This window comes from Natator depressus, chromosome 2 (assembly GCF_965152275.1).
Source record: "Natator depressus isolate rNatDep1 chromosome 2, rNatDep2.hap1, whole genome shotgun sequence".
In the NCBI taxonomy this organism is placed as follows: domain Eukaryota; kingdom Metazoa; phylum Chordata; order Testudines; family Cheloniidae; genus Natator; species Natator depressus.
Window position 1 is genome coordinate 200,442,688 of NC_134235.1, and position 21,101 is coordinate 200,463,788.

The following is a 21,101-nucleotide window of genomic DNA, read 5'->3' on the forward strand; positions in this document are numbered from 1 at the left end:
CTTCACAGTTTCTATCATCATTTTAACTTACCCTTCTTACTAGGTAGCTCAGAGTCAAGAGGTGAGAGGAATTAAGGAACTATAACAATATGCTGGGCTCAAATAACTAATGCTATTCTGGCCCAGAGCCTGCAAATGGATCTGCATCCACACACCCTTCTGCTCACATGGAGACCCTTTGACCTTTGCAGGATCAGAACCTCAGACAAGTTATTGTTCATATAAGTACTGTGTGTTGAAATGGTTGTAGTATTGATGAAAGAGAAATATTTGTAGAAGCTAGTCTGAATGCAGTCGCACCCACAGGAGCAGCTCTTATATGAGCAGGGAGTGAGGACCTTCTCAGGTCTGATTCTGCCTTGTCCCAAACTTTGTGAAGTGATTTACAGATGTGCAAAGTGAAACAAAGCCATTTAAATTTGGTAGAATTTTACACCCAATTTCCACTGGAGGAAGATGAATGGCAATGGAGAATGATGTGAGTGAGACTTAAGAAATGGGATGCAGGATAACCTGGACGAAGGTGAGTTTGGGAACTGACCTCAAAAACAGGAATTTTGGCAGATTTTAGTCTTATACCTGAGTTTTGCTACATATATAGGGGTAGTTTAGGAACTTCATAATTCAAAGCTAAACTAGTAGCTACCTTTATGCAGAACATATTTTAAAGTGATCTTTTCTCTCTTGCACAATATCACAACATTAGTTTGAGTCAATATCAGTTTATGACACTTATTTCTTCTGCATAGGAGAGATCTATCAACTTCTCGGTAACGTTTGATCAATATACTGTAGATGTGTTATCATTTATCTGTTTTTGTTTTGCTCATAACATGTAAATTAGTTCTATATATTTTACTAGATCAACAACAAATATTTTAAAAATTAGAGAAACTGGTTTTATTCACACTGTTACCAGATTTTCATTTCTTCATGAATTGTCCTAAGACATGAATTTTCCTAAGACAATTGTCCTAATTGTACCTAAGACAAAGCTAGCAAGCCATTCTGAAAATCAGCTCCTTCCCCAAATTGCATCTGAACTTTTTATAAGGTTTGACTGATTCAGGTAGGCATCTCCTCCCTCCTGTGCAATCTTGTAAAGATCACTCCATCTCGGTCTTTTAAAGAGTCTGTTGTGGCTCCAGGTTGGCAGAACAGTTCGAATCTTATACAGGCGGGGCGGGGTGGTGGGGGTGCAGAAGAGGGTTCCCCTGTTAGCAACATACAGCACACTCTGGGACACTTCTGAAAGGAAATCCTCAATATACATGAAATACTATCCAGGCATCTGTCCCAGCTGAGACACTAGAGACCAGCTAGAATCCTGTGACAGACTCCCATGCTAGTGGGGGCTGCAGAAAATAAAGGATAAAGAAGGAAGAGAAGGCTAGAAGGTCCTGTTTAGTGTTGGTCAGGAGTGGGACCTGGGAGAAGTCCAGGGAAGGTGGGTGGGGAAAAGAGGAGTGGAAGGATGGGGTGGAGAAGCTTTCAAATGGGTCAGCTGAGCTTTGAATAATAATGCACATGTGTGGATGTTCTGTAAACTGAATCAAACCGGAGGTTTCCCGAGTTTGGCTATCTCCAGCTAATTCTGATTTACAGTAATGAAATGCTGTGATCTCAATGAGATCTAGTTCCATAATCAGATTACATCTAAAATCAAATATACTTGGAGAACAATATACCTCAGTCTCAAACTGCGCGATTATTTTCTGTGGGAAAGCATGTGAGAGCAGCATGACTAATGACTACAATAGCACCCATTACTTTTTCCAGCAAAATTATTCTTCCTTTTTTGTCACCTGTTCCTGAATAGGAACAACTTTCTTATCTGTCTCACTATATTATTTTACTGGGATTTTTTTTCCTGCAGTAATCTAAGACCTTCCAGATTCCATAATATAATTGTCATTTCAGCTTTTCAATCTTATTGCAATATTAATTTTGGGCTCTGTCATTTGCACATAAATGCTTGGGACTTCCTTCCAGCAAAATGGGTAAAAAAGTTACGATGTCAAGCAGCAATATTTCAGCTTCTATGAAACAGAGCACCAATCAGGGACTGCTACGATCCTGCTGTTTAATGAAGTTTCTGAGCACAGCCCTTCATGATCTTTGCTCCAAATGCCAAGTTTTTCCTCACAGATTATGTGGGCTCCTTATTGTTACAAGCACATCTCACCAATTGCCTATAATCATAGAGCAGTCTGTGTAGGCATTTTGTGATTGGACTCTAACAAACATACATTCCATATACAAACAATGCGTACATTTGAATCAACTTATACACACTGAGCCTGATCCTACTTTCATTGAAGTCAACAGGTGTATTGCCATCAAGTGCAAAAGAGGAGGACTGGGCATTATAACTTTGCAGACACATTCTAATAATGCAGTTACTTACAACTAGTCCTCTATCAAATTGATAGTTATAATGGAAAGAGACACCTAAACGTATTGCCATCATTTTGAAATGCAAAACCTTTTGAAGATATTTTCATAAATTTCGTACGACCTATACAGTATTAGAGGAAGAAATGTTCTCCTGGTCAGTAATATGCAGAGCACTTAACAGAGTAATAAAAACTGTCATGTGATCATGGCAACACAATTTCAGAACCATATATTTTACTAATGAATGACTACTGTAAATTTCTTTTTTAAAAGAAGATTAATTGCTTATAGCAAGCAAACTTTTCTTCCAGCATTCATACTGTGAGCTGTTTATCTGCATCTTGCTATTGCATATTCTGTACTTGCCCAATGTGAAGAGTGTGCGATGAATAGAAAAAATGCAGAATATGCCATCACAATCCCCAGTATGGGTTGGAGAGGAACCCTAAGTATGCTCAATTATATAACGTTCCAATAAGGGTTTGTTCATTTTTTCATGGAATACAGCTTCACAATCCCTATGTAAGTCCAAACAGGTTAAAATGACTGTCAATATTACCTATTTTGCTAAACTAGTATCTTGCAGAATTTATGTCCCCTATCTTCCTCATTCTTAAAGAGTATTTAACCTCCGTTTGGATTAAACATGTTTTAACCCACTCTAAATAAAATGTGGCGAGTGCATGTCTACAAATCTTCCAGCTACTCAGATAGACAGAAAGAGGTTTGCATGATACTTAGTCATTATCAGGTCTCTCAAAGGTAAACATTCTCTCAGGATTACTCCAAACAGGATTAGTAAAAATATACAAACAAACAAAAACAGCACATGAACCACCTCTCTTGTACTGTAATGGGCAGTACTCCACTAATTACAACCTCCCAGAATCCACATCATGGGAGTAGACAGGTACCTCAGGCAATTCCAAGTCATTCTATTCAAATTTGTGAATCCTCTTTCTAGATAGTGCCTCTGTGACAACCTTCCATTGACCTACCCAAAGGGGAAAAGGGCCTCTGGAATGACTGAGATGTTTAATAATTTCTGTTGTCAACACAGGACAAGAAAGAATGGATAGATCTCCTAAATAGCATAACAAATCTACTAAAGAAATGAATGCCTTGAGCACCAGTTTCACAGCTTTGGAAATGGTATCAATATGAAGTGAAATTTCACTTCAAAAAAACCTAATCTATGAGTACTGGGGCATAACCTGTACTGTGCCAAATTCTCAAGCCCTTTTGGGGAAATAATGAAAGTCTCTCTACTATTTTCTTTCCTAGCATTTCAGAAATGTTCAAAATATTCCAGGCAGCCCAATCAAACAAGGCAGTTCAATTATTCAAAACTTTCACCTCACCTGTTCACTCCAAAATGCCAAAGAAAAAACTCATCTTGTACAAAATTCAATTATAGCCACATACAAGTCAAGTAATTTACTTCACAGAAATATGTCAACCTGAATGTTACTTTAGTTCTTTGTGGTTGCCTATCTTTTATTAGTGCTTTGGGTGGGTTTTGATTTGTGACTGAGACATATGCCTTGTATCTATAATGCTGTGCAGCAAACCCCAAACAAAAGCAAAGTCTTTTGTACAACCAACCATGAGCCATTACTTCCCCAAGAAATTTTCCCTGGAATATTTTTTTTTTTTTAGGTGTAGCATAGAAATAAACCGAGCAAGCCGAAGGGAATCTAGCATCTTATTATTGTGCTTCTACAAAACTAAACTCATATTTTTCTGGTTTATTTCACAGCCCAATCCCTTTTTATCAGGGGTCAGACTGAGGAAAATAGGCAGTGGTACTCCTCCAAACTCCACCCATAATTGAAGTTATGCCCATCAACTTGTCCAAATAACGTAGTGATGAGCAGATGTCACTGTGATGGGCACTGTGTCTCAACACATAAACAAAATAGAATAGGGGTGGATTTCCTCCACTAGAGATTAGGTAGCAAATTAAAGTGGCCTTCCCTGGTGGACTCTGCATGTGATGGTCATGGTGGGAATACTACTTGCTTTCCACCTAAGGATGAATGCCTCTGCTGGAGAGCTCAAATCCCCCATGTTGGGGGTCTCAGATTTAAAAGCACTGGGGGAGCGTAGAGGAAACTTCTACCTCGTTATGGGCATGCCTGGGGTCACACAGAGAGCAGGCACTCTTTTGCTGCAACAGCATCTCCTGAACCCTGCTGCTCATGAAGCCCCCATCCCTCCACTCCTTAGCACTGATGGCTCCTGCTCCTGACAGCTGGAAGGATTCTGACAGCAGCTCCTCCTCCTGCTCCCTCTTAGTAGTAGCAGTTCCCATTCTTGATCCCCCAGCAGGCAGCTGAGAGAGGTGAATGGGCATATACTGGCCCAATTCAAGCCCTGCTGTTTATCCATTAGTCAGGAACCTGCAAATGCAGCTACTGAAGGTCCCAACCTTGCAGGCATTTACTACAGTACTTACTTGCCTGAAGTTACAGAAGCATACAAATATTTATGGGATGAGGCCTAAGATCCCTAGCATTTCCTTTATGGATACACTTTGGGGACTTTGTATGTCAATAATGCTTCCTGACTCCCCCCCCCCCCACTTTTCACTTAGCTGAGTCTTCGTACACAAAGGGCCCGATCCAACCCATATTGAAGTCAATAGGAATCCTTCCATGGATTCCACTGGGAGTTGGATCAGACCCAAAGTCAGAAATGTTCAGATTTACGCACAAATTCATAATTAGGCCTCTAAATCAGAGTAGTCCAATTTTCAGAGCTGCTACGCAAGCACTCATCACTCCGCACCTCTAAAAGGCCATTTTTATTTAGGTACCTAACCTTAAGTACCCAAACTTGAAAATTTCAGCCAAAGTCCCAGTATGAAAGAGAATATAATCAGTTATGAAGAGAAGTAGATTAAAATAAAACCCTTTGAAGTGCTCAAGGGCATTGCAGCATATGAAAAATCAGAGATGACAAGAATTGCAACTAAGATTAAACTTTTTTTTTTTTAATAGCTTTGGTTTTGTTTCTAATTAGAGATACCATATTTCCGTAAGTTAAGGAATGTGTGTAGGATTTAGGACTGTAGTGGTTACTGATATTACACTAATGGCACATACTAATGTTTTAAAGTCACCATACTATTTGTCAAATATATTCTCAATACAAAAGAAACTGCTGACACACCCATACAGAGAAAAGTCATGTTGTACTAAACTCTGCTTCTTATTACTCACTGTACCCCAAACAAAGTCAAAATATCAACTCTTGTGCCTGATTTAGCATTCAAAAACAGCCAGCATCCAATCACAGGAATCAGCAGAATGAGCAGGACATCGGTCTCTAAATAATTCCTTCCCATATCTTAAAGAGACAAGGTGGGTGAGGTAATCTCTTATTTGGACCAACTTCTGTTGTTCCCTTAAAAAAAAAAACAAAAAACAAACAAAAAAAACCCCACCATCTAGGTTATTCCAAATACTACAGTAGAACCTTAGAGTTACAAACACCAGAGTTACGAACTGACCAGTCAACCACACACCTCATTTGGAACGGGAAGTATGAAATCAGGCAGAAGAGACAAAAAAAAAAAAGGAAATACTGTACAGTATTGTGTTAAACGTAAACTACTAAAAAAAAAAGGGAAAGTTTAAAAAAAAGATTTGACAAGGTAAGGAAATTGTTTCTGTGCTTGTTTCATTTAAATTAAGATGGTTAAAAGCAGCATTTTTCTTCTGCAAAAGTTTCAAAGCTGCATTAAGTCAATGTTCAGTTGTAAACTTTTGAAAGAACAATCATAACATTTTGTTCAGAGTTGCAAACATTTCAGAGTTATGAACATCCTTCATTCCCGAGGTGTTCATAAATCTGAGGTTCTACTGTATTACTGTCACTGGATTTGTGCTGAAATAGAATCTGAATCAGGGCTTTGTCACAACCCTGTTGTCCAAAGATCTTCTCTAGGCTGTGCGATTTTACTAAAAAGCCAGCATTATTAATCCAACTCATTTGCTACTGTGGATGACTATATTTCGATGCCACTTCATCTTATTCAAGAATAAGAGCTACTACAGAGAACAATTCCTATACTGCTGCAATTTGCCTATATCTGTCCTGTTTTACTTTGTGTCAGAAATCCAAACCAGTAACTGTTCAGTCAATGCTGATATGTAACCCATCACACAAAGTAACTTGCCTGGAAACGTCTTTCAGTGGGACAGACAGAGTCATCAGGAAAATAATTATCTCTGCTGTATTCATGTGTGATACATGTTATTTTCCAACAAATACAGTCACTGCTTCCCAAATATCAACTATCTCCCTGAACATTAAAATCATCTAAAACAGGATGCAGAAGGATGCAGAAATGAGAATGAGCTAATCCATCCAAAACATCTGCATCAGGAAGAAAGTTTTGTTTGGGCTACTTAGTGAATAGTCCACCTAGAAATGGGAAAAACCACACGTCACTGTTTACAACAGTGTTTATCATATTTAGTGTAATTCTTAATTTTATCTTTTTACCTGGTTACTTTGCGGATGGAGTTCCCAAAGTATTAAGTTCTAGTTCACATACTGCTGTAGCATATTGTCAGGTAAGAGACGGCAAGAAAAATCCATTTTAACTCAGAAAAAAGAAAGAGAAAGAAAGAAGGCAAAGACAATACCCACTTCAGACCCATTCACCAAAGGACTGGCAGAAAAGAGGAGCTTTGCACCATGCACTGGAAGGTAACAAACTTGAGCTCTGGTGAATGGCCAATGGGCACAAGTTCCACAGTCTGGGACCTGCCACTGAGAATGCCATGCCAACACCTCAGCTCGTCCCAGCCATTGTGTTGGTGCAAAAGGAAAAGCTGTTCCTATGGTAGTCAGGTCCCATACTACATGCATAAAATCATTTGTGTTGGTAGTGGATGGGAAGTCGTCATCTTTCCAAAAGCCCCAATTGAACCGTAATTTCAAGTACACATGATTGGTTATCAGTCAATTAACAGGATATAAACATTTCAATGGCTCAGGAGCACTTTAATGACAGCAAAATTAATAGTTATTAATTAATTATTATTATTAAACACCTGTTTCCTTTTAGATTTTCAAACCATTAAAAATATACAGAAAGCATTAGATTGGTTGCCATTTAATACTGAATAGTTACCTTTTCAACTGGTGTATTTTCTTCACTTGTTACACTAGCTTTTCTTGATTCAGTTTTGGTTCTGCTCAGCCTTCGGGATACTTTTTCTCTAAGCAGAGTAGCGTATCCAATGTGCTCATAGATGGGGTTTTTGGTCATTTTGGCAATATACTCAGAAGCCTTGGTTTCTATATACAGTGTTATCAAGCCATCTGTTACCAAATCATGGATAGATTCAAACCTTTTCTCCCCCACAAAGTGCTTCCCATCATAGAAAAGCCTGTAGTTTAAGGTCTGATTACCAAACCTGCATTAAAAAAAAAAGAGAAAGAGAATACAAAATATCAGAACAACCAGGAGACAGTCTTGCTGATTATACATACATTTTTAGGTCCTAATATTGCAAATGGATCTGTGTGGATGAGTCTCCCACAGAACCCCATTGTGCTCATGTGGATCTGACTGAAGGATTAAGGCCACCTAGTGTTTAACAAGCAATGCCACCCAGAAATGCATGCAGTTAGTCAGTATGTGCTCATCTTGAGGGGGCTGACACAACACATCAGAGGGATGCTTATACTGATTGACAAAAGCCTATTCTGGACAAACACTGCTATTCATTTCCTACACTTTTCATACAGCAAGCACCACCAACTCTTGGTTCTGCTGACGGCCTTGTTTGTGCACCAATATAACTGATCAGGATGATCTCAGTATAATGTTCATAGCTCTGGAAAATCTCTTCTAGGAAATTTTTGTTACAGACTTACCAAAGGGAGTATAAAATTGGAAACTCTTTTTGCAGGTCCCAGAAAAATAGTAACGTTTTTCAAACTTTAAATTTTTTTTATTTTGTTAAAGGTGTTAGGATCTGGAGGATATTTCCCAACAAACTATAACAGTTTTAAGATGTACAGAATTTTGCACTTAAGTAGGTTGATGTCTCTTTAAAAAGAAAGATGCTAAAGTAAACTTTAGGTTTCTAATAATTTTATTCAGATTCAATATATAAAAGGACCCTGATCCAAGGTTTGAGGCAGCCTACCATTATTACTCACACAATCAAAACCATCAGCATAAAAGTAATCATTTCACAGGAATTCAGCGAACCACCTACAGAGACTCCTTTCCACGCCATCATTGGGGGAGCACACCTTTAGCCCTCTAAAAAACCCCATCAAACAGGTATCTTTTGCAGTATGCCTGGAAGGTCACCAAATTCAGACCAAGGGAGGGGGGAAGCTAGTTCTAGAGTACTGAAGCCTTCACAGAGGGCATCCTGCCAACCGCTCCCCTCTCATTTATAATGAGCGAGATCCAGACATGTGCCCCTTCTGACCACAGTTGTGGCATGGGGAGAGAGGGGCAACTGCTCAGGTTGGCCTGTTCCAACTCATTTAGGGCTTTGTAAGTCATAACAGAGATCTTACACTCCACCCAGAGACCAATGAGCAACCAGTGCAGATCCCGGAGAAGCTTTAGTGTCATGTGTTCCCAGCATGATGCCCTGCTCAGTGAGTGAGCTACTGCATCCCGCACCAGTGTCAGTCTCAAAATGGTTTTAAGAAGTAGTCCCATGTACAGAGCATCTGCAATGGTCTAAGCTTGAGGAAACAAAAGCATGCATAACAATGGCAAGGTACGCATCCACAGAGAAAGGTTGCAAACTCTTGGCCAGATGCAAATGGTAAAAAGCTTACTAGGTTACTGAAGAAACGTGATTGTCAAACAGCAGCTGGAGGTTTAAAATCATGCTTCGTTGCAAACCCCAGCAATTAAAGGCAGACAGTCTCTCAATCAAAGGGACTGGTATTATCTCCCCCATCCCTTCCAAATGTCTAGTTAATCTAGAAATGTTTTATTAAAACTGAGTTTACCTGAGAGCTAGAGTGTAGCATCCAGGTTGCCGCTGGCTCTCTCTAAGAATATATGCTCCTTCTACACCTGCAAGTATTTCATCTGCTTGCTCCCGAGAAATAATTCCATGAAATCTGAGGGGAGAAATTTCAGCAATTTACAGAATAATAAGTAGAAATAAAACTACAAGAAATCATGGCTGATTTAAGTGAGACATATGTGACTAGTAGTAGACCATAATAGGATAGCAACACTAAATACTGCATCAGTGGAACAACCTGGAAACAATTTCAGGTCCCCAAATCCCAGGCCGACAGACATTAAGCTTCACACGGGTGATGGGATTGAACTGAGAAATGACAGAGCAAAGAGAAAAAGTTGTTCACTACGTGAGTAACTCCACTGGATGATTTTAGAATAATGTCTTTCAATTTGGCCCAGGAAAGTCTTATCCCAGCTACCGGAAAATACTGTGGGCTTGACCATCTGAATTTAAGCAAAGACTTTAGAGCAGGTAAAAATGATGTGTGAATCTTGACATTCCTACCATCACAATACTTGGCCACTCAAGGAGCAGGAACAATTAGATATAGAAGAACAAGAAAAAAACATTAAGGCCAAATCCTCAAATCTTGATATAAGGACTTCAAGATACAGAGAATCCACCACTTTAGTTCAAACCAGCAAGTGACCCATACCCTATGCTGCAGGGGAAGGCAGAAAAACCCCCAGGGTCTCTGCCAATCTGACCTGGGGGAAAAATCCTTTCCAACCCCAAATATGGCGATCAGTTGGACTCTGAGCATTTTTTTTAAGCCAGCTCTAAGAGGGAGCATGATCAGGCATGGAGTGTCCGACAATGGTTACTTTATATGAGAGGAATGAAACAAGAGCCGTAATGAAGGCACTGTCAAATAAAAAGAGATAAATTAAAATTAATGCACGTATTCTAGATAGTATCCTTATTACAAATCTGCCTTTATTTTTTATATATATGGTTTTTAAAAGGAGTGAGGATATCTGCACTGCTTCTTTAAATATGTGTGGCAGAAAGGCAGGAAGATGCTGGTGAAGGTTCTAGTCAGGTGCGCTATAGTGACATAGAGAAATAGATGAAGAGTAGCCTTAGGGATAATATTGTTTTCCTTATTCCAATAAAGTTCCTTGGCCAGTTTCTGTAGAAAGCAACAATTTCTGTGATTCATCCCCCCATGACAAAAGGAACAGGCCCTAAGACAAACAGCTGACTTTACATTGATCAGTTCTTCAGCTATGACCTTTAAACAAGGACAAAATACAGTCTTTAAAGTAGTTTAAATACTATGTTGTGCACATTTTTGCTAGCTGATTCACTAAATCTTCCCTTTGAGCTTTTAAAAGCTTCTATTTTAAATGCTGCTGTCTAAAAATAGAGTAAATATGTTAAAAGCTTCTAGCCCTAAGCATTGTCTTTTTTCTGACATAATATGTCAGAAATGGTAGGTTTAAAATGCTGCCTCTGGTTTGGTAGGGAAAAAGAAGAAGAAAAACATTTTAGATGTAAAGAGAACTGAACGGCAATTGCACTTGTCACTTTTTCATGCTGAATACATGTAAGAAGCGTTAAGTTTTAGGTGATCTTTCCAAAGCATTACTAGGCATACCTCCTTTTTAAAATGATGATTGATTTGGACTTTCCTACTATGGTGATGAATCACGGGCATTTTCTAAGTCAGCCAATTAGAATGAACATCTCTAAAATTACACAATTTAAATGCATCTTTATTAATAAACTCACTGTCATTAATATCAAACAAGTCCAGTTAACAAGAATGAGTTTAGGCTCTTAGTTTTCTCTTGGCTGTTAGCTGTAATACACACACTGTCAATAACGACCAGTTTATTGTACAAAAGACAGTGATCATAGTTTTAAAAGATCTAGAGCTAGAAAGCATGGTGGTTCAATTAGCTAGGTGCTATCTTTCAAACTCTACTGTACTTGAGTGACTATGACTGAATTCCGTATTGTCACAGGTTATCTTTTAAAAATGCAACTATAATAATTAGGAGCTCTTTAATAATTTGACAGCTGCTGTGCCCTAAGTGTGAAAAAACCCTAAAATATGAAATTATATAGTTAATCCTTATTGCAAGCTAAACAGCAGGCCTCAGAAAAGTACCATACTGAAGGGAAAATTCTCATTCTTACACAGCTGAAATAAAGGGTCTCGAATGAGCTGTAACAATGGCTGTGGCCCTTGAACACTATCTATACAGGGCTCTAGGTCAAGGGACATGCAAGCCATTTGGAGATAACACTCCCACTTCATAGAGGGAGAATGGAGTTCCTCTTTTGAGGCCTCAGAGTTGCCTGCCCTTTTCCCTTCCTTGCACTGGAAACACACCACTTCAGGCCTCGTATGCCCATGGGATAAGGCAGCCTTTAGACCTGAAGCAGTCTCATACTCTCACTGACACTGTAGTGCTGGGTATCAGTGAGAAGAAAGTACAGTAAGCACACATCAAAAAGAAGGAAGAATAGGATGAGCGAGATTGAGAAAAACAGTAAAAATAAAAGGGGGTTAAAAGTTACAACCAAAAAACGATCAAGGAAGGGAGAGCTGAAACAATCTGAACCATTCTTCCCCAAATCACCCCGGATTTGTTTTTAGACACCATCCATGGTTTTGTCCATCTCTAGTTGACATACATGCTGAAGTGGTGGTACAGGCCATGCACTATTGGGCAACAATAATGAATCCATGTGCAACTGGAATATTAGACATTCAAAACATTTTCATGCTAGGACTATGGAAAGTGAAATGAAATATTTTGCCATAATACCTCCACTATGGTATTGTTATTTCTGTATTAATAATTTCAAAAGGAATGCATGACACCTCAAGTGATTACTTATCAAAGAATTAAAAATAGAATAGTATAATACATACTCTCTTCCATAATATTTTGGTCTGTTGTCCACCTAAAAGTAAAAAGAAAGAAAAATATTAACAATATACTCAAAATTACACCAGTAACATTAAAATAAAGGTCAAGCAAATGAAACACTGATCATCAATTAAGACTGCGGCATCAAATTCAGAGCATATGCTTAAGCTATCAAAACAAGATAAACAAGAGCACCATGGTATGTGAAGTTATGTTAAACTGAAGTTATAGTACACAGAGAACATATGGTGAAAAATAAAATAAAATAAAAAATATAAATAAGCAGTTTTATTTTCATGGATTTGTGATGACTATAAATATAGTGAATGGTAAAACAAATGGGGCAACGTAAGTCAACTGTACTAGATGTGATCAAACAGATGAAGAATTTACTATTTTTCTCTCATCTATTATTTACATTACATAATAAGACTATTTTTGTCCCATGCTGTTTCTTAGCCATTGTTGCCTATAAATGGCAAATGTCTAAAGCTGAAGAATTTAACTTTCTCAGAAGCTTTTAAAAAAACCCAACAAAACAAAAAACCCACCAGGATTTATGGATTTAACTCTAGTCTGAAATTCCTCATGTCTCAGCAAAGCATGAGCCTGATCCGAAGTACATTGCCGAAGTCAATGGAAAGACTTCCAATTATTTCAAATGGCTTTGGACCAAGCCCTAGTAGAGTAACACGCCTATACTCAAACTTCAGCTATTCTGACATGTTGGTTTACCACTCAAGCTGCAGTCCTATAATGAACTCTGAGCTGGGGTACCTTCATTTATCTAAAGCCTTTGTTTTAATCGTTTGTATTATTTAATTGCCTGCTTTATCTGAATTATTACATTGTCTCAATTTCAGCATGCGATCCACAGACAAGTGCATGGTGGCTCTGTATAATGAGAAGGATCCGATTTTAGTTCTGACTTTCTTTACCAATTGTAAACAAACTGATACAGTATTACTCTGTGAATGTTCCACTGTGTGGTGTAAGCTAGGTATTGAGTTCCACAAAAAAGTTACATGAAGTTAAAAATCCTCAATCCTCAGAGTTCATGGACTTGGTTTATACAGACAAAAAGAACAGATTTACAAAATAGTTTATCTTAGACTTTGTGGAGACAGCAGAAATATGAGGCAGCATAAAAAGCACCAGAGAAACCTGAAGTACACACACATTTTTCAGTTGTTTACAAGCGAAACAAACACTACACCAGCAGGGGGCACTTCTTTCAAAGGTTTCATACACATGGTGTTTGTTTAATGTTTGCTCAACATTTATAGAAAAATATTTGCTTTTTGAATATTAATTTATAAAATGTCAATTTTTTACTGCCCAATTATTACCTGAATTTATGTATAGTGCGTTAGGAAAATTCTCAGAGGCTATTTCATATAGCTGGAATATATATATTTTTTTACATGACTGGCACTATAATTTCTCTCCAGCTATGATCTTTAGCTGTAGCCTTTGATACTGCTCTCTTATATGGCATGAAAAATACAACTGGAACCAGAATGTAGGCTTGTAAACTTAAAATAAAAATCAATTAAGCTCTATTTTTTTTTTCAAATGAGCTCTACTGGGCACTGGAAGCTGGCACCATACTTCCAAACAACAAATATATGAAATTACAGAAAAAGTAATTTTCTGCTGGTGCAATAATCCATACACTGCTGTACTGAGACGTCTGACCTGGTACCCTGAGGTCATGGAGACTAGGCATCTCAGACATGATATAAAGAAATTAGTGTTAGAAATTACTTCCTTTCAGTAGTCCAACAGCAGTATCAAGCCCTTGAATCCCCTACTTCAGAACAGTAAATTGCTACAACAGAGCACAGGAACACTTTGGATATTTAAGAAGACGGAATAAAAGAAAGAATAATCTCGTACATTGAACTCAGAGCAAAATCTGAAGAACGTCCAAGCACAAGTTTTCAATTTCTAGACACTTACAAACATCTTGTATAAACAGTGAATGATCAGATAATTTTTAGCAGGATTGCCAGTTAGAATTTTGGTTTTAACCTCCCTAGCTCATTTCTGATGAGATTGCAGACAGGGGTTAAATGAAAGGGAAAGAAGGGAGTAGGGGGGAGGCATTACCCTTATTAAATTAAAGTAACCAGCAAAATGCAGAAATGTGCAGGATGTTGAGAGCTTCTTTTGTTAAATATTTACCATTCAAACCTAGTCATGTGAAACCCATATATACATACACTTAAGCACAGGCAGCAGGCTCCTCTGGCCACGGTGTGGGGAGATGGGGGGGGGGGGGCGGGGGGAAATCGGGTGGAAGGGGCAAGGCCAGGTGAGCTAGCCTCCCTGAAAGGGGTATTCACGCACCACCCATGCACCTAAGCATAAAACTAGAGAAAAGTCAATCTCAAAGTAATATAATCCTGATCATGAGAGAAGGACAACATATTTTGCATTTACATAGTGTGACAGATATGGCAATTTCCTGCAATATCTTTGTGAGTTCTTACTGTTAAGTTTATGTACCATTGTGGGCCAGGGACTGTATGTAATTCCACTGGGGAGAGTGACCACAGCTCTGCCAGGAACTAAGAACAGCATGAGGTGATTAGGCAAATTCACTTGGGTGGTAAACCTCTAGAGAAGTACCCCTACCTGCGGACACTCACGTATATTAGTTCAAACTGGATTCTCCAGAGACCAACAGATCAAAAAAAACCTCAAGGGACTTTTGGATAAATAGCCTAAGTTTAAATTGACTCAGGGCCTGCTTTCTGATCCAGCAAATGGACAGGACTTCCTGCCCATGGTAGACCCTATTCCTTCCTGGGAAGGGTTGGAAGGACTTTGGCCGACTGAGGCCCCATAAGACTGATACGTGTCCTCTGGTGAGCTTTTAGCATGTATACAGGAACTTTGTTTTTCATGTTTTTTCCCTAATGCTTTCACCTTAAGAATAAGTGTGCTTGCTTATAAAGGACTATGTGGAGCTTGTGACCGCTAGCTATTACAGCTGTTCATAGCCTTCAAACAGAAAGCAAAGACACTAGCCTATTTAGGCATTCTGGCTTTCTGGGAGTAACACAATGTAATTAGGGAACTGTGCAGCCTGGAAAAATCCTGGTCAGGAGAAAGAGAGATGCGAGTCTCCACCCAAGAGAGGTGATAGCCTAGAATGGGTGCCCTTGGTGGACCATGGAGGGGAAATACATGTGCAGTTTCCCTGAACTATGACATATAGCACCTTTCTTCTTGGAGGATCTTAATAAACCTATGGGCCAGACTGATGATTTGCTACTCACCCTGAGTAAGGGTCTCAGAACGTGGCCCCAGGTGCATGTGAAGCCCCTGAATACAATCTCTTAGGTGGACACAGTGGCTAGTCAGCATGGAACACGATAACACTCACAACAGACTCCGGTTCAGCTGAAGCACTGCACCTAGCAGATAAAGAGCCAGGCACCTGTTGTGTTGAGCAAACACTGACCAGCATTTGCTGAATTCTTATATAACCAGTATGGGTGGCCTCTGCTACACAATAATCAATAGCATGTAAGCAATACTAATTCACAATTACAAGCCCAGCCCCACTGCATGAATTCCTTACAGCAGGCAGGGCACTGCACAAAACGTGCAAGGAAGACATTTTTGGCAAAAAAAAAAAAAAAAGAAAGAAATTGCATCTTTAATGTTCTTACAGAGAAGCCAAAACCTCAGTTTTTAAAGTTTCATCTGAAAGACACACGCAGAGTAAACATCATGGCACTCAATTTATCTCAGAAAGCTATAGGGCTGAGACAGCAAGGCTGGGATTTTCATTTATTTCCAGTTGTCTGTAGAATCTCAGGATCATGTTCAAGAACATAACACACTAGAATGACACAATCAACCTAAAAATACCTCCACAAACCTCAGACTCAACTCCTGCCAGGCCATTTCTTTAGACAGGAACCTGAATAGACAGACAGATCTTGCAACATATCTTGAAGGCCCATAAACTCAGGTTCTGTCAGACCAGGGAGGAAATCACATTGTAGACATGGTGAGCTAGCTGCTGAAAATGTTCTACTGCAGCTATATCAATCTATGGCTTATCACTGAGAAGATCCTCATTGATTTCAGCCACCAGAAATGAGCATGACGAGATTGGAGGTTTCAAGATAACTAAGAGCTATTTCATATTAGACTTTATAGATGAAAATCAACACGTTGACTTACACCTGTAATCAAATACGAAGCCAGTGATGTATGTGGAGCACAGGTTTACACTCCCGAGGAATCTTGTAGTAATATTTTGTACTAGCTGAAATTTGTGCATGAACTTCAAGGGAAGTTCCATACATCTCAGTGAGCAAGACTGACAAACTCAGCCAGGGGTTACTTTTCCCCACCTGATGTGAATGAGTCCAAAATAAACAAACTCACTTTCAGGACCATTCTGCTTACTTGGACTTCACAGAAATCATAGCAGAGAAGAAAGCTCTTACCATCTCCACTGGAGCCACAACATACTCTTCCACAGTTTCTCTATGGAAGAAACAGTTGCATTTCACAACTGACCAACACAATTTCCACCATTCATGCATCATCTGTGCCAGATCAGCATTATAAAGTGTTGACCAGTGAGGAGAGTGCAGCATGAGGGAGTACTCAGGACCACCATGCCAATAGACAAAGATGGTTATTATGATAATCACCCAGACTGGACCAATAAAAAAGGTCACCTCTCTACAATAAGAGTAAGTGTGAGCCCTAACCTCCAACTGTAGGCAATAATGGTCTGATCTAAGAAGTGTGCAATCACCAATCCCCCTCCCACAATTCAGAGTGACCACTATTGTCCACTGAGCCAGAAACCACACTGAATAGTTTCAAGGTTATTGTTGTTGCCATGAGATCCTTGAAGAGTCATCATCTGCATGGATGCTAAAATCACTCAGGGCAATAAGCCTCAGTGACTCCAACACCAGGGTAGATAAGCAATTTGTTAAATCAAACAGGAAATCAGAGCTGTAGTGGAGTAGCCTGTAAACATAACTATCCCAGGATCCACACAAAAGCTGGACAAACAAATCTAATTTTAGAGTCAGAGACTTCCCATGCTTAAACTCAAATTAAACCAACATAACCACCGCACTTCTGCATTGTCCTTCTGAAGATCAGGTTTCAGAGAGTCTGGGCAATCCAACCATGATGCCTAGACTGTTAAAGCACATTCCCCCATCCCCCTACCAAAACACTTATTGGAACATTTATTCTAGGTTTCCATGATTTCCCCCGCTATGTTACCGCATATTCTCCAAAACACAGGCTGGAGTAGTGCCAAGAGTTTATATTCAATACTTAGGTTAATTTAGTTCTCTCTCATTAAATCTATTCATTAACTTGGCTAATTAAGCATAGTTCTTTTAAATAATATTAAAGCTTTACTACATTTTAATATCCTTGAAATTGTGATTCCTTTTTAGACCAGGATACTTTGCCTAGAGTGATATTCAGTGTACAGCATATTGCAATAAAGTCCTATGCCACTGTGCAGGATAATTCTCCACAAAACTATTGGGAATCATGCATGTGGGAGATGAATATGTCCTAAAATTGCAGATTGTCATTTCAAGTATATCATCTGCATCCAAGTCACACTGCACTGAAATGAGAAGTCACCCTGAAGAGTTCTTTCCATTTAAGTACTGTCACAGAAATAACATACGCCTAATTTCAATAAATGTTCTCTCTCCTTTACTTTATTCTATGAGAAAGACACTAATTTATGCATAAAAAAAGAGCTAAACGTTTACAGTAAAAAGGAGTCAGGGAGATAAGAGCCATTTATTCTCAAATCATAGAGATTAAATAATGCTACTTTAATTGCATTATTGATCAAATCTTCCAGGTCTTTATTTATCGAAACCCTCATCTGATGTCAATGGGAGTTTTAACTGTGTAAGGACTGCAAGTTTTGGCCTTATGTGCATACCAAAAAGGTACAGCAATACATATATTCCAGCTGACTCAGACAATCCTTTGTGTGTGGCAAGATTAACAACTGCTTTGGACTTGATTCTCTGGGGAACTACCCCACAGCATCAGTGATCATATGTTGGGAGTGGATCAATGGTAGGAAAGGGAAGGGGGAAACCCATAGCCAGAGTTCAGAGTGGAAGCCATGTTAGTCTGTATCAGCAAAAAGAACAAGGAGTACTTGTGGCACCTTAGGAGATTAAAATGTATTTGAGCATAAGCTTTTGTGGGCTAAAGCCCACTTCATCAGATACATGCAGTGGAAAATACAGTAGGAAGATATATATATTACACACACACACACACACAGAGAACATGAAAAAATTTCATGTTAAAATTCTCTGTATATACATATATACACACACATATATCTGGTTTCAGAGTAGCAGCCATGTTAGTCTGTATTCGCAAAAAGAAAAGGAGTACTTTAATTTGTTAGTCTCTAAGGTGCCACAAGTACTCCGTTTCTTTTTACACATATATCTATCTTCCTACTGTATTTTCCACTGCATGCATCTGATGAAGCAGGCGTTAGCCCACAAAAGCTTATGCTCAAATAAATTTGTTAGTCTCTAAAGTGCCACAAGTACTCCTCGTTCCATAACAGAGTGGAGCTCCATTATGCCTAATCTTTTACGCCAATGGCATAGGAGCCTGCATGGACCTTGCATCGGTGGAATTTAGGGCTGCTCCTCTGCATCCCTAACTTACACCAGTGCTAGACAGTCCTAAATAATGGAACTGGTTCACATGTCCCTCCAATCCATGGACAGGGTGGAGAATCAAGACCTTAGACTCAGCAACGTCAGTGCGCTCATTTCTGGCAATGGAGACAGTTTCTCTACATGTTTAACCAGATATCTTTTGCACTTAGAATTCTGCCTAATGATTTTATAATCGTTTCCAGTCTACCATCCATAAAAACAACTCTCAGTTCAGTTAGACCCCATGAGAGCAGTCTAGTAAGATGTGAAGGTTCAGAAAAAGGAGTTAATCTTTAGATTATTTCATGTTATGGCTGGATTACCACTATAAACTGAGCACAAACTGCACCTCAGACTCATCAACGCAACAGGTTAGATAAGACTGTAAGCCCCTTTAAATCAAAACGGAAAAGTCTTGTGTAGTATCTCAGCAGTTGGCTAATGTAAAGTTCTCACCTCAAACAAATCATTTTAAACACCTATTTAGAAACCTCATGTTCACAAGACCTAGAGAACTAAGTGTCCTTCGAAACATAATAAATGAAGAAATGGAGAGCTCATTTTACAACAGTGATTCCTAAACAGCTTAACCTTGGAAAAAAATGTAACTACAATACTACAATTCTAGCAAGTGATTGAGTCTACTTACCTCTTTTTATTATAATTGAACTGTTACCTACTTGTCGGTCAGTCAATAAGGGATCAAAATATCCACTCTTGGTTTTGCTAAAAGAATTATCTCATGACACTGTCAGAATATTTGAATTAGTACTAGTAGTATTTTAGTAATGCCTAGCGGCCACAACTGGGAATCAGTGCCTCATTTTACACACAGTCACTGTACACACATTTAATTAAAAGATGGTCCCTGCCCCAAAGTTCTTATGATCAAAGTAACAGTCTAATCAATCCTGCCTAGGTAACTAAATGATAAGTTTTATATGTTTTGGTATGACCATTGGTCCTGGGAGTTCCACAATTAAGTCTGGGGTGATGGTGGACCAAGGCCTAGCTGGAGTCTTCAGAGGGACTAATGTGCCCTGGGGTCTAGTCCGGGGCATTTGGGTACATGCACAGCAGAGGAGTCTATGTAAACTTGGACTTTGACCCGCATGTGGGGCCACCAGAAAAAAAAAGGGCAACCATGCAGCAGGTGTTAAGGCTGCCAAAGTGATCAATGGAATGTTGTGGCACAGTTCTAGGACCTCCAGTTGGGGGCATCCCAGGGGAACATATATGGGAAGGATGTTATCCTGTCCCCCATGGAGTGATGCATATTATCCCCTAATGGCATCGACTTGGTCCTTTGGGTGAATGGGTCTTCTTTTGAGGTGGACTGGATGTGGGAGACCAGTTCTTGATGAATTGCGGCATTGACAAAATTAGTAGGCTTGAAGACAGAGGGGCTTGAAGGTAGGTACCTTGTTTTCCGGTAGTATTCCCCTTTTTGTGATGGAGTATCAGCTTTCCCACTTTGGTTTCCCAGGTGGTAGGGGATAGTAAACTCAAATTGAGACAAGAAAAGGCCCACTTTAACTGCCTCCGGTTCAAAGTTCGGGTCTTGCAGCAGTACATGAGGTTCTTCTAGTCAGTAAAAACCTGTACTGGACGCCAAGCTTCCTCAAGGTGGTGACACCGTTCTTCAAAAAGCAATTTTGCCTGCAAGCAGCTCCTTGCCCAGTATTTCATAGTTCATTACTATGGGGGGGAATTTTCAAGCGTAGTATGAACATGTGTGCAGAACTGGCTGGGGTCCAAGTCACTGCGAGAGTACCGCCCGGAGAGTCACATTGGGGCATGTGCCAGAATCAGAGCTGTGGTGAATGCAGTATTGAGGTGGTCAAAAGCATGCTGGATATCAGGAGACCACGTGAAACGAATGGCTTTATGAAGGAGGGAAGTCAGGGGGACTGTTTGTTAGAGAAGTTGGCAATGAGTTTCCTATAAAAATTTGCAAAAAACTCAGGAAAACATGAAGTTCTCAAACAGTCCAGGGTTCTGTCTAGTTACAGATGGCCTCCACCTTCAGTAGGTCCATCTGGACAAAAAGGATGGCATGAAGAATGTTCCCTGCTCTCCTCCCA

The 21,101-nt window shown here is 39.4% G+C and overlaps 1 protein-coding gene across 2 annotated transcripts in view; it reads right to left on the reverse strand.

The window, feature by feature from the left end:
- The window catches only part of CHN2 (chimerin 2), a 195,018-nt gene that overhangs the window by 81,189 nt on the left and 92,728 nt on the right, over positions 1-21,101 (reverse strand). For both annotated transcript variants that reach the window (XM_074945724.1, XM_074945723.1), the window contains exons 4-6: positions 12,310-12,341; positions 9,400-9,513; positions 7,544-7,829 (exon numbers count right to left, since the gene is read on the reverse strand). In XM_074945724.1, coding sequence (XP_074801825.1) covers positions 7,544-7,829; positions 9,400-9,513; positions 12,310-12,341 — 432 coding nt within the window. The remainder of the gene's footprint in view (positions 1-7,543; positions 7,830-9,399; positions 9,514-12,309; positions 12,342-21,101) is intronic.